The 14,697-nt window shown below is 35.3% G+C and overlaps 1 protein-coding gene across 3 annotated transcripts in view; it reads left to right on the forward strand.

The window, feature by feature from the left end:
- The window catches only part of METAP1D (methionyl aminopeptidase type 1D, mitochondrial), an 82,852-nt gene that overhangs the window by 63,904 nt on the left and 4,251 nt on the right, over nucleotides 1-14,697 (forward strand). For 2 of the 3 annotated variants that reach the window (XM_054477031.2, XM_063648312.1), the window contains 5 exons: nucleotides 216-365; nucleotides 2,101-2,249; nucleotides 2,766-2,808; nucleotides 7,422-7,585; nucleotides 14,308-14,405. In XM_054477031.2, the coding sequence (XP_054333006.1) occupies nucleotides 216-365; nucleotides 2,101-2,249; nucleotides 2,766-2,808; nucleotides 7,422-7,585; nucleotides 14,308-14,405 (604 nt within the window). Of the gene's footprint in view, nucleotides 1-215; nucleotides 452-2,100; nucleotides 2,250-2,765; nucleotides 2,809-7,421; nucleotides 7,586-14,307; nucleotides 14,406-14,697 lie in introns of those variants that run through there. The other variant, XM_063648313.1, reaches the window with a different exon arrangement.

Here is a 14,697-nt window from a genome sequence, read left to right on the forward strand (position 1 = left end):
AGACCATCCAGAGGCAGCACTAACAGGCAATGTTAAGTTCAAAAGGGCAGGGGAAGGAACTGGGGGCAGCCTGGAGGGTCTGTTGTGCTAGCTTCGGAGGTCGGTGCTCCGGCAGGAAGGGCAGAGCTCCATGAAGCAGGAGGCTGTGTCTGAAAAAATGATCCCATTGTCGTGCGCTGGGTTCTGATCTTCGTTTTCAATCCTTTTTCCTCAAGCACATAAAGAAGCCAGACTATGTGACGACAGGCATTGTACCAGACTGGGGAGACAGCATAGAAGTTAAGAATGAAGATCAGATTCAAGGGCTTCGTCAGGCTTGTCAGCTGGCCCGCCACGTCCTCCTCTTGGCTGGGAAGAGTTTAAAGGTGGCGTCTCACCAAGCCTCAGAACGACTTACATAAGGGGCAACAAACACTCCTCTTTTTTTCCTTCTCCTTAACTCTTCTTTTAGGTTGACATCTAATTTGTTTTTAAAATTTATTTGTTTTAAATTAATTTGTTTTTAAAAATTAAGTAAAGCCTTGGGATGGGGAAAAGGAATTTTATTATTTTATGTGTTTATTCAAGAAGTAATTTAAAATCCAAATTCAATTTTAACTAGCAGAATTCTAGAGATACTTTGGTCTCCGTCAACCTATCCAAGTTGATCAATGGCAGACAGCTTTGATTTTTGCCCCCCTACTCCTGCCTGTAGTTTCAGCTTTTACTCCCCACATTATTTCTGTGTGCCTGAAGATTTGCTCTACCTTGTCCTTTGTCTCCTATTTTCTTGCATTTGCCCTGCAAAGAAAGATCAGATCACATACACAAAGCTGTAGGTAATATAGCAATGTAATTATATACAACTTCCTACTACAAGATTTAGTTCTTTTAGGCCAGGCGCGGTGACTCACGCCTGTGGATCATTTGAGGTCAGGAGTTCAAGACCAGCCTGGCCAACATGGTGAAACCCCACCTCTACTAAAAATATAAAAATTAGCCAGGCATGGTGGCGGGCACCTGTAGTGCCAGCTACTTGGGAGGCTGAGGCAGGAGAATCACTTGAACCCAGGAGGTGGAGGTTGCAGTGAGCCAAGATCATGCTACTGTACTCCAGTCTGGGCAACACAGTGAGACTCCATCTCAAAAAAAAAAAAAAAAAAGATTTAGTTCTTTCATAATAATCTGAAGCACCCTTCTATATAAGGATTATAAAAGAAAAATATGAGCCTATTTTCTGCCAAAAGGTGGGCAGAATTTAGGAAGTGAGACTCAAAGATAAAATCACTCACCATATCTTCTGTGTAATAAACTTACAAAACGGCCAAACATAATGTATATATACAAAATGAAGAAAATTATTGAAGAAATGGTTAATTTTTAATAAAAGATTTTATTTTTGTTTTAGAATTTTATTTATGTTTATAGAGTTTATGGAAATAGTCTTCATATACTTATAAAACTCAATTTCAGTTTTCTTTTAGTTTGGGAGCAATTTAGTTTGGAATACCTTTAGTAAGGAAAAAATATTTTTAAAAATACATTTATTTACTTAGACATGAAAGAAATCAAGATAACTTAAAATCAAATCTCTACAAACTGTATTAGACTCACTCTTTTAAATATCAACCATAATCTCTATGCCATTGCTGCAAAACCCCTGTAATGTTTTACTGAGATAAAAAGATGCGAGTTGACCTACTTTTCAAGCTTTTCAAGGTTCAACTGATGAACCTTTTGAGCATTTATTCATATGCGCTGGGTAGCCTAGGGCACCAACCACTGAGAAAGAGGAAGGAATTGCCGAAGAACATAATTTTGAAATCCTCAGGCCAAAAGGGAGTTATGTCATTTAATGACTCACAAATGATTTAGAGGATCATAGGGTTTAACATTTCTATTTCCTAATGGTCCATAACACCATCATATGCTGAAATGATTGTCCACAAGGCACAGTTGAGGATTCTAACACTAATCATAATTAATTCAAATGTTGTACCATAAGTTTATCATAGTAAATTTATATAGTCTCACGTGGAAGTACTGTTGCTACAGCATAGTTGATAAATACAAGAAATGTCTTCAATTGTTGCTGCACAATTTCTTTATTTAACATTTTAGGTTGACATGACAACTGAAGAGATAGATGCTCTTGTTCATCGGGAAATCATCAGTCATAATGCCTATCCCTCACCTCTAGGCTATGGAGGTTTTCCAAAATCTGTTTGTACCTCTGTAAACAACGTGCTCTGTCATGGTATTCCTGACAGGTATTCAGTTCTTAATAACATATTGTTCCTTTGGAAACTAAAACATGAAGCTAAGATCTGTAACATATGTTGAAAGACACTATCATTCAATTGAAACCCACCGTTAAACTTCTGAAATTGATTATGATAAAACAGAAATTTTGAAGTATTTTACTTCTAAATGGATACAACACAACCATTTAATGTTTGTTAAAGCAGTGCATAATCTAAATGGGGGTTGTGCATTACATATGTCTTTTACTTCTTAGATTTTAATCATATAAGTGGTAAAAATCCAAATGTGGCAAATTTTTCTTATCAACTCTTGTTTTGGTTCTTGGCAAAATTAAGGTAACAAATTAAGTGCATCTTTTGAAATAAGTTAAAGATTAGATTTAGTTATCCTGTGTAGTCCTCCTTCACTCCAAATTATCATTGCATCCCATTGGATTTGTGATAGTAGTCATTAAGTATTTATTTTTATTTTCCTTTTATTGAGATCTGTCTATCACCGTTTTTTTTCTGTTTACGTTTTAGTCGACCTCTTCAGGATGGAGATATTATCAACATTGATGTCACAGTGAGTAAATCATATAAAAAATTGTCTTTGATCAACTTCAGAATTGCTGGTAGCAACAGGAAGAGTGGACTGAAAATGTGAACTGCACCAGTGGAAGTGCTGTTTACTTCTAGACCCAGACGCAAGCAGCTGGTTTCCTTTTTTGTCTTTAACTCTGTGTTTATTCCAAGTAAACCCAGGCCTGACTTGAATTTAGGGCTGCAATCAGATGCACTGAGATCAATGTTGGCCTAAGTGAAATGTCAACCCAATCCTGCTATGTGTCATGTTTTTGAGAAGGTGTAATTGTTATTGATCCACTGTGTAGTTAACGCAGAGCACCACAGCACTGGGCAGCTGCTGAAGCTAGATATGTATGAGATGAGCTAACACGAAGAAAGCCAGCATTTTTCCTTCACTCTGCCAAGATTGATCTTCCTCTTCCTGCTGATTTTGAGTGGGGCCTGTCATTATCTTACTCTGTCATTAGGGGCTACATTGGCCTGTGTATGTCAGTCTATTTGGACAGCAACTCTTTTGCTAGCAGTGTTCCCTAGATTTATTAAAATCCCTGAAGGTAACGTTGAGTTCCATTTCTGGTATAGAGAGCCTTGTGCTCAAAGTAAGCAGAGTGGATTTTTTGTCTGAACTTAAGTTTTCACCAAATGGTTAATAGCCTTTCTTTTAAGTAACAAGCCTAAGTAATTTAACATAGGGACTTCAAATTGTACAAGATGTAGCTTTTTCTCATTTTCTTAGCCTTTTACCATTTTCAGACTTGGATTATAGGTGCATTTACATTTCTGTTTATTAAAGAATTTTGTCATGATACCTCTGGATTATGTAGATTATAAATAAATTCTGTACATCTAATGATTAACAAATACATTTTAAATAAATAAACAAAATTTAAACATCTTAGGAGAACTAGTTGAAACGACAACATTCAAGGAATACAGTTTCTATTAATAAGGAAGTGTTTTTAAGAATAGTATCTAGACCATGAAACTTAAGTAGGAATGGGAATGAGATAAAAATAGGAATCCAGTGGTGGAATTCAGCCTGATTTTTAGTTGTTTAAGTTAACTCAACCTTTTTTCTTCATATCAATCATATGAGGAGATAGCCAACGATTCTTTTATTGCTGATGCGATTTCCTGTATCATTTTGTCCTACTTAAAATGCTTGAACACTTGCACCACATACGTCCTGTTGGTATCTTTCCAATTCAGAATCATGTGGAAGGAGGTATTTTATGAAGTATACCTAAAATAAAGTGCTTTTCATGAGACACTTTTATTTTGGATTGTACCTGATTTTAGGGTTTTACATCTATTATCTCATCTAGTCACCCTATCATGAAATGTTACCATTTTAATGTTTTGAATGAAATCAACTACTCTTCCCTACTGTTTCCAGTGTGTCCAAAGAAAATACTCTATTCCTTTTCTAAGTTTCCTGAATACTTAATAAACGGTTTTGTATTTAACATTCAAATTACTTCACAATTGTAAAACTTATAAAGCAAAGTGAAATATTTCCAAGTGTCTAGAAATGTGAAGGAATCTAGGAAACATATAGGTCCATATCTTAACAAATTATATTTCTTATAAAATATTTTATTAAGTGAAGGACTCCATTATCAGATCCTATATTTCTATCAGAAAATACTCATTGCATCTTAGAATTATTGACGTCTAGTATACATCACAAGAAATTAGATTTCCTTCTCCCCTTTAAAACTGAAAAATGTTTTTCTTAAAGACAATGTGATGTCAATAGTAGTTGCTCCATAAATATTTGTTAAATGAAGTACAAGGGCCAGGCACAGTGGCTCATGCCTGAAATCCCAGCACTTTGGGAGGCCAAGGCGGGTGGATCACCTGAGGTCAGGAGTTCAAGACCAGCCTGGCCAACATGGTGAAACCCCATCTCTACTAAAAATACTAAAAATATAAAAATTAGCCTGGTGTGGGGGCAGGAGCCTCTAATCCCAGCTACTTAGGAGGCAGAGGCAGGGAGAATTGCTTGAACCTGGGAGGCAGAGGTTGCAGCGAGCTGAGATCGCGCCCCTGCACTCCAGCCTGGGTGACAGAGCGAGACTCTGTCTCAATAAATAAATAAATAAATAAATAAAGTACAAGACAAGACTAGTTTGTGGGTATAAATAGAAATTGTAGATGACTGCCACAGACTTTCAAAAGTATTGTATTTCTGTATATAGTGAATCTTTTAAGTAGTCTTTTTTTTTTAGACAGAGTTTCCCTCTGTTGCCCAGGCTGTAACACAATGGCAGGATCTCAGCTCACTGCAAACTCCGCCTTAAGGGTTCAAGTGATTCTCCTGCCTCAGCCTCCCGAGTAACTGAGACTACAGGCACGCGCCACCACGCCCAGCTAATTTTTGTATTTTAAGTAGAGGCTGGGTTTACCGTGTTGGCCAGGCTGGTCTTGAACTCCTGACCTCAAGTGATCCGCCCACCTCTGCCTCCCAAAGTGCTGGAATTATGGGTGTGAGCCACTGCACCAGTTTCAAATAGTCATTTTGATGTTCTTTCCTTCCTTCCTTTCTTCCTCCCTTCCTTCCTTCCTTCCTTCCTTCCTCCCTCCCTTCCTCCCTTCCTTTCTTTTTCTTTTTCTTTCTTTCCTTTTCTTTTTTTTTCTTTTTCGGAGATAGGGTCTTGCTCTGTCACTCAGGATGCAGTGCAGTGGTGCCATCATGGCTTACTGTAACCTTGAACTCCTGGGCTCAAGCGATCCTTCTACCTTAGCCTCCCAAGTAGCTAGAACTACAGGCGTGTGCCACCACACCTGGTTAATTTTTTAATTTTGTAGAGATGGGGTTTCACTATGTTTCCCAAGCTGGTTTTAAACTCCTGGTCTCACGCAATCCTCTCATCTCAGCCTCCCAAAGGATTGCAGGCGTGAGCTACTGCACCCAGCCTCAAGTAATTGTTTTCAAAGCTAGGAAAAAGTAATATGAAAAGATGAATAAAGATTTTTTTAAATAGTACATTTTTACTTAAAAAGCAGTTATATAAACATTCATTTATACATTTTCTTGACTACGCCTATATTAGCAAATTTTATATTCTTGTATTTTGAATGAAATAGTATTTTGTATTTTGAAACAGTATTCTTGTATTTTGAATGAAATACAAGAATATAAAAATTTGAATTTTTGAATGAAATCAGCATACTCTTCCCTACTGTTTCCAATGTGTCCAAAGAGAATACTCTATTCCTTTTCTAAGTTTCCTGAAGACTTTTAATAGTTTCATTATTAACATTCAAACTATTTCAAAATTGTAAAACCTATGAAGCAAAGTGAAATACTGCCAAGTGTATAAAATAAAAACTCGTACTTTCCTGGATTGTAAAAGACTGTAAGTGGGAGTAAATGTATAAAACACTATTCTGTTGCAAGGTAATTAATTTGATATAGTAGAGAAAACACTCGATTAGAAGCCAATAATCCATCATATTAACCTGAATCTACCTCTATATTCCGCCACCAACCTTAAACAAGTTACTTATCTGTGCCTCAGTTTCCTGAATTATAAACTGAAGATCTAATAAAGGCCTTTCTTGCTTCCTTCACAGAATATGAGAGCATTTTTTGAGAAATGCAGAGTAGTATACAGATTTAAGACATTAATTCAGTATCACAACAGACTGAAAGCTCAGATAAACATCTTTTTTATAACAGTTTCTACATTCTACCTTATGAGCAAGAGAAATGTGAAAAATAATTAGATAGGACAAATTTATGCAAAGTAGCAAATTCCATGCTACATCAAAGGATCAGTATCCAAACAGTCGCCTCTGCCTTTTATATTTACTATAGTGCTTGGTTATCATTGATTTGTAATGAATCTGGTATCTTTCAAGATCCTACTTGGCTTCTGAATCACTGAAGACTGATAAAATTATACTTTCTATAATTGTGCTTTTAAGCTTGTTTTATTATATTCTAATTCTTTAGATATCCATATATAGTGCTTTCTGTTAACGTTCGGCTGTCTGGAACATTTGATTAAGATTTCACTTCTAGACATAGGATTTTTCTGTAACACATTTCATTCCTATATGGAACCACTTCAATTCTTAGAACTGAATTCTATTTGTTTGTTATAATACAGACATGTCTATCTAACTTCTTCTTGTCATTATATATCACTTCAAATGTAGAACTGGTAAATACAAAATCAAGTAAGTCTTCATGACATTGAAGAAACTTTTCACTATGTTAAATACTTCTTGGTTCTCTAAACCTATTGTGGTAATTGTAGATCAAGGTCTTTGGCTACTAGTTTTTGCTTATATAATTTTGTCTTCTCAGAAATAAAGTGAGGAATCAAAATATTACAGTAGTATTGCTCATCATAATGCTGAAATAACCATACTAGTTAACATAGTTGTTTTTAAATTTTGCAATATCATTGCATGGCTTCATCTTTTAAATTTCTGCAAGGTTTCAATATATCTATTTCTTCTTTTTTTGAGAGGCAAATGAATAATTCTGGAAGGGTAAAAACACATGAGTCTACTAAATACATAAATGAATACAATGTATACTTTAGGAAAGTAGATTTTTAAACAAGGTCATATTTTTAAATTTCTCCTTATGTTTAGGTCTATTACAATGGCTACCATGGAGACACCTCTGAAACATTTTTGGTGGGCAATGTGGACGAATGTGGTAAAAAGTTAGTGGAGGTTGCCAGGAGGTGTAGAGATGAAGCAATTGCAGCTTGCAGAGCAGGGGCTCCCTTCTCTGTAATTGGAAACACAATCAGGTAAGCCTTACATTGACAAGTAAAGGGAGGGTTGGCAAATGGTACAAAGGTTATTGGTGGCTTGGTATAAAGTTGATGACATGTTTTATGATTCAGAACCATCATTTCAGTCTGATATCAGTATGTGAACTGCCAGGCTGCAATATTGTTCCCTGAGTTGAAAAAAAAAAAGATTTTATAAAAATGAATTATACCAGGGTCAGCAAAGAAACTTATAGAAGGAGCAAGCAATATTTACATGGCTGCTTTTGTTTTAGCTTGACATACTGGTCTATAGTTTCCCTTTATTCAAAATCACATCAAATATGGAAGGGAGTACCTAAGAAGGGGATGAGCATCTCAACCCTGGGATTTTTAATAAGACAGGAGAAAAACTAAATTTTATAAAGGAATGAAGTAAAATGTATTCCTGTGATATGAAGATAATAAAGTGTTAGTTCAAGCAAGCCTTACCTTTCAAATTGGTAGATTAACAAATAGCCTGAAATGGTGATCTTCTGTTCTTTTTTTGTCTGGTTCATTTTTCCTGTAAACCGTTGTTTATTTTTCACAGAGTATTCTATCCTTACTTTTTGAGTGTATGTGTATGTGTATTTTCTGAATTTAAGACTTTTCTTTATAATCTGTTACCTACTTTTAGGTCTTTTTTCCCCCATAACTGTTTTGAAGTAGACATGCCGAATATATGTTTTCATTTTAAAGTAATGCATTCTGTTAAAGATGATCACATCAGTACCCTTTAAAGTACTGTTCTCATTAATATGAACCATTGAATACTTCCCATTTGTCTAAAGGATGGAAGGCTTAGTCACCTTGAAAAGATGCTGCCTTTTTTTCTTCGTAAGCCTTCAAATACTTTAAGAAAAAAGCCAGTAAAATATCAGTTAAATGTATTTATGGCTTTAAAAATATTGTAACAGTGTCTCAATCAAACTTTAGTAAAATCTCTTTGGGTTATATCTGAGAAGCTTTTATTGAAGACTTTGAACAAAATTGTGTTTTTGACAGTTTTAAATTATAGGCTAACTAGCCTGGGAAAAAAGGATAGTGTCTCTCTGTTCTTTCATAGGAAATGTTGAATCAGACCCCTACTGGGAAAAGAAATTTAATGCATATCTCACTATCTTACTGTCCATGAATATAATAGAAATGAATTCAAAATGCAGTTTTATTTTTGCAAATGGGATGAGTCGATAGATGCACCTCATATTTTTGAACACCTAGGGTTCAACAAATTTACTGGTGGTGCTCTTGCATTTTAACAAAATTTATTCTTCAGTAGAAGGGGGCAGAGAACACTAGATTCTTATTCAAGCATTCTATCGAGCTCTGCATTCATGGCTGTGTCTAAAGGGCATGTCAGCCTTTGATTCTCTCTGAGAGGTAATTATCCTTTTCCTGTCACGGAACAACAAATGATAGCTAACTACAGAGGCACATTTGCAGTAGTCACATTCATCAACTGCAGAAAAAAAAATTCAATTTAATTGTGCAACACAGCTGCACATGGGCTTTTGAGCATTTCTGTTGTTCTCCCTGTCTCGCTATTCCTCCCTCCAGATCTATTTTTTAAACTTTTTTTCTGGTTATTTTTTCCCCTTTTTGTCTCTTCTTCCATTTTTACTCTCTGTACTTTCTTGTTAAAGTAATTTTCCTTTGTGGCTCTCATTCTTTTTCCCCCATTGAAGGCTATGAATGTAGAAAATTATCACAATTACTCATATAATTGAGCCTCTTTGTAGCAAGTGCAACTCCAGTAGCCTTTCTCCATCATGAAAATGGTTTCATTATAGGGTTTTTCATATTCTCTGACACCATCTACACAGAGGAACAGGCGTGCAGATGAGATGTACTAGGAACAGGCTAGATCAGTAAGGTCACAGTAGGAATAATTAGCTCTGCTATGGAAAGAGCATCTAGGCCTTTTACTGCTACATAAATGTACTGTCCATGGCTTTTAGTCACAAAAAAAACTTACTAACAAATGGAGCTCCCGCCTACTACTTTGAAAAAAAGATTTGTATCAACACTACAATTTTCCATCATTAAGACTAATAACACAGAGCCTAGTATACATCAAGGGGAATAAAAAGAAAAATCTCACATTCAAGTGGCGGCTGGGTGCTGACCTTTGTTCCCTTTTTTTGTGTACGACTTAACTCTTTACAAAAAAGAGCCACACGCCACACCAACATGCAGGTGAACTCCAGCTAGTACTAGCAAAGCATAGCATTCAGTTGGAAAATCTGATAAATCTCCATGCAGGATAATGCATTTCATTACATATTCACTACATTAATTCTAGCTACATTAAAAAAAAAAAAGAAGAAGAAGAAGAAGAGTAGAATTGAAAGTGACATTGGATTTTAGCTATCTGGATACAAAGGTCAGTTTTCACAAAGTATGAATTTGCATGTACAAGCTTTTTTGAAAACCAGATCAGTCCCAACAACTGCACTTAAAAAAACTATGTAGAAAATAACAGACAATGAACTTTTTACTTGTACCCTAATACATTTCATTATTTAGATGGTTTATGTCTGCCACTAGAAAGGAAACTGGCCCCGATTCTAACGTATGTTTGTTCTGATGTGTTAAAGCAGTGTTTCTGGACACCTATTATCTTGCCTTTTCTTATTCTGGCAAAATCTTAGGGGAATAAGTAAACAAACCATATTTACCTTTAAGCCAAAAGTACTTGAAATCATTACAGACCAAAGGTTTACAAACATCTTTCAACTCGGTCTTGTTTATTTTAAGATATTCACCATCTTTTGCATAGCCTCTCTCTACTGATACACTAGCAGTAGAACAAGCAACTTGTATTAGTATTATGTTATCAAAAACCTTGAGATCTCTACAGGAAATTTTGGAATTCTCCTCTGAAACCTAAAGAAGATAAAGTCTTTGAAGAAGTATCAGCTAAAATGTTTTAATGGAAAGAGTTCTCTCTGGGCCCTTTTGCTTTGTGAGGAATGTCTAGTAATCTTTAGGTCATAATGTTACTAGACTCACTGTGCCTCCATTTGCTTTAAAATATTTCTAAATCTGTATTTTTATAATTATCTCTAGATTATACAATCTGTACATATGAGTATATTGTGAATGTGTAGATTCATGCATCATAAATATGTGACAGTTCAATCAAAAATAATTTAAACTTGTAAATGTCATGATGAAAGTATCAATAAATGGTTTTTAATGTTTAATTCATAACTATATGTTTTGATATTAATTTGGAACAATATAAAGCAGATTTTTAAAAAATAATCTCTTTCTATTAGATTACGCACATTTAAACAATAAGTGGCTCAGGCAAAATAAGTCATTTTAATGTCATCTGTGATGGATTTTTCTTGACAGCTACTGTAAATTACAATTATACTGCTTCTCTCTGCACATGAAAGTAAGCATTGCAATAAATTATCTTTTATTTCAATCCATCATGTCTGCTTTTCAGAAACAGAAAACCTCAAATAAAAGTTCAGCACTATTGTAAGAAAAATACAGTAATTTGTGATCTGGTTTGAAACAAAAAAAATGTACTACTTTTTTGGAAAACAGTTGTTGGCTTTCAAAAATATTAGTAATTGTATTTAAACATTCCTTTTCATTAGAAGGAATCCCTGGATTTGTGCATTCCTTCATTCATAACTACTGCCTAAAATAAATATCTAGAAAGAGTAAAGAAAAATTTCATAACTTATGAAATAGCATGCCATTTGAGATCATTTATTAGAGATGTGACTATTTGGAGATTAGTGCTGTTTATAGGATTAATGTAAAATTGGCAATAAATCTATTTTCGTGTGCATTTTTATTTCTTTATAACAGCATGTACTTAAACATAGTACTCCTCTGTCCTCTTGGGGAATGTATTTTTAGTCAAAAAACTGGTTGAAAAGTATTAAGAAATTTAATTTACCTAGATGACATTTAAATTGAGTATATCTGCCTCATGAAAAGGAATTAAACTAAAGAAAATGGTCACAAGATGAAATTCCTTAAAAGAGATACCTTTTTCATGTATAAACTGTAACTGCAACATGAATTGTAATAAGACAGTATAATAGGAAAGTAAGTTCATAAACAACCTTTATGCATCCTCCTCTCCCTCTCCAAATATTCCATATAAAAGGCCTCAAATCATAAGTGTGCTTGGGTTCATGGGCAGATGTCACACTGTCTTAAAGGATTTTTAGTTGGAGAAGATCAGAAGATCTACTACCAGGAGAATTCTTTTCAGTAGGTTTCAGCAGAGCGAAGACAGATTTTATCCGTGAAATGTCCAGGGCAAGAAAACTCTTGTGCACAGAAAAGGGTTATGGCCTGTGGTGACTGGTGTTTGGGAGCACTTGGGTGCTTCTGCCTGCCCTGCTGTTTCCATTTTCCCCAGCATGCCAGTCAAGAGGTGCAGACACACTCCAACTCCCCATGCCACAGTTAGGGTTACCAGTACTTTCTTTCATATTAGAGGAGTGAAATTTGCTGCTACTGGTCACTTGGATTGTCTCTGTGAATTTGGATTTAAACCCTACAATCAGGTAAGTAATCTTGTGCTCCCCATTTATTCCAAAATAATAGAAAGGGAATGCTTTTAAACAGTAATTAGGAATATTAATGAGATTCTATCTGACTTAGTTCCAGTAAGTGCTAAAAACCACCTACCAATCCAAAAGGAAAATACTCTGCAAAGCGAACAGGAGTGTATACTCAGCTCCTGAGAGTCAGGCATTAAGATGTGCTCAAGCAGGGAACTGGGGGATATTTGGCCTGTTCTTTTCCTCTTTCCACCTGGCTGTGAAATCCTCTAACCTTTGCATCCATGACACATAGATTCTATGATACTCCTGGAGCCAGAAGTTCCAGCAGGACCCACAGAGTAAATTGTTGTAGGAGAATGCTCTTAGATATCTTTAGCCACCTAGTAATTGCACAGCTTCTTTTATGCAGAGGAACGAGAGGTATGATGGGGGGAGGGACCCCAAGTGTTTTTTCAGAGTGGGCTTTCTTCCTCTCTTCTCATCGGAAATTAAAATGAAGATTGCCATTGTAATACACATTTAAGATGTAGCCGTGATGCCTGCCAATCAGCCGGATCCTTAAAAAAAAAAAAAAAAAAAAGGAACCTAGATTTTTTTTTTAGAAGAGAAAATAGAATAGTTTATATTGAGTGTTCTTAGAATCGTTGAGGTTTGTTGGGATTGAACTAACATAATTTATAGGTTTAAGGAGAAACTTCCTGTAAAAAAAAAAATCTAGATTATTATGTCCTATTTAATCATCTTTCTTCCACCCTGTATTCACTCTTCATCCTCAGTGTTTATTCAGAAACTGTGTGGCACAAATAAAAACACCTTGGGAAACACCAAATAGAAATACTTGCCCACCAAAGATCCACAGAAATAACCATAAAGTACAACGTAAGAGATAAAAACCTTGACTTACCATTCCTGTCCTCAACATATGTATAGCTTACCTATTTCTGCACTAACAGTTACATCAAAATTAAATCTGAATAAGAGGCTGCCCATCTGCTGGTTATAGTGACATCCTGGTCTAAGTGAAGCTATCTTACAAGTCTGGGGATGGTTAAAATTATTTAGAAAAACATGTAAACATGAATGGCCATAAAGATGCTGGCTGAAAGCCTGTGGGTTCATGTTAAACTAAACTTAGAGTCTGTTAGAGACTCTAGTTTGAGATCTAGAAACTTAGTTCTGTTAATAATTGAAATAGTAGTCCTGTAAATCCCAATCTAGTGTTAGGGTTAGGGGCATTTTGCTCTTTGTCCACATGAAAATATAAATTCTTAATAGTATATATGTTCTTGTTTGTCTGATGCTCCCCAAAATAAACATGTTCAGCTGATTTCAAGGACTACTTTTCAGTCTTGTAGATGAAGATTTTAGAATTGGAGTCTGTGTGCTTGGTTTCAGATGGAATGTAAAACATTTGCATGTAACTAATGTAGTGCATGCAATGTACTTCTCCACATACAAGTAATGAAGTAACTAATGAAGCACTAAGAATTGGGAATCACAATACTAGCTTATCTTAAGCATCCTAGTGATTAAAAAGCGTTCTTTATGAATTTTGTTAATGGTGCAGGTCTTGAATGGAACTCTCAAATGATCTCACGGTTTTGGAGTGTTTCAAGAATATTGACAAAGTAGATTGAGCTTTTCATGTGAGTGTGCCTGTTGGTAAAATGTACAACACTTTGAAATAGAGCAGAAAAAGGGAACCATAGAAGTAGAAAGTCATATTTCTATATTGTAATTTGTTTTATATTTGGTTCCCCAATCAGGAGTAATTTATAGTCTTTTCGTGAAACCTCAAAAAAGCCAGGCAGGTTTTTATGACCTGCATTATATGCACATATATCCTGGTTATGTATGGCAATCACTATGTGTGTATACACACTCATTTGTTGTCTAAAAGTGGCTTTGTTTGAATGCTGTACAAAGGTAAATGACTCAAACAACTGTGTTAGATAGAAATGTACCTTCTTTCTTCATATATCCAAAGAGAGTGGTTGCAAGCAACAGCAAAAATTAAAATTATTACAGCATAATGAAAACTCATGAATGTTATTATCTGACTCTAAATATTACTGACTTTTTCTTTTTCAGAGAATATTTTCAAGTGACTTTGTTTTATCTTAGTATGCCTGAAAAACGTATCTAATTTAATTAAATATTTTTTGGTCACTTTTAAAGCCACATAACTCATCAGAATGGTTTGCAAGTCTGTCCACATTTTGTGGGACATGGAATAGGATCTTACTTTCATGGACATCCAGAAATTTGGCATCATGGTAAGAAAGTTCATTTGGAGGCTGTTTCTTGATCAGAGATCAAGATGTGGCAGCTTTGCCCCTGAAGCTCTTCCTCTGACTTTGAATCTGCATTATCAACCTTGTGTTTGAGTGTGTGTTTGTGTGCAGGGGGCGGGGAGGGGGTCTGCTTAATTTTAACTGGGACATTACTGTGTTACTAGATTAGAGCCCAGCTGTCTCAATCCCAAAATAAGGTTTATTTTGCTCTCTGTCTTCTCCTGAAGGGTGCATGGCTGGAAGGCACAAGGGATATTTGTGTAGAAAAAGTTAC

The sequence above is a fragment of the Pongo pygmaeus genome, chromosome 11 (assembly GCF_028885625.2).
Source record: "Pongo pygmaeus isolate AG05252 chromosome 11, NHGRI_mPonPyg2-v2.0_pri, whole genome shotgun sequence".
Taxonomy (NCBI): domain Eukaryota; kingdom Metazoa; phylum Chordata; class Mammalia; order Primates; family Hominidae; genus Pongo; species Pongo pygmaeus.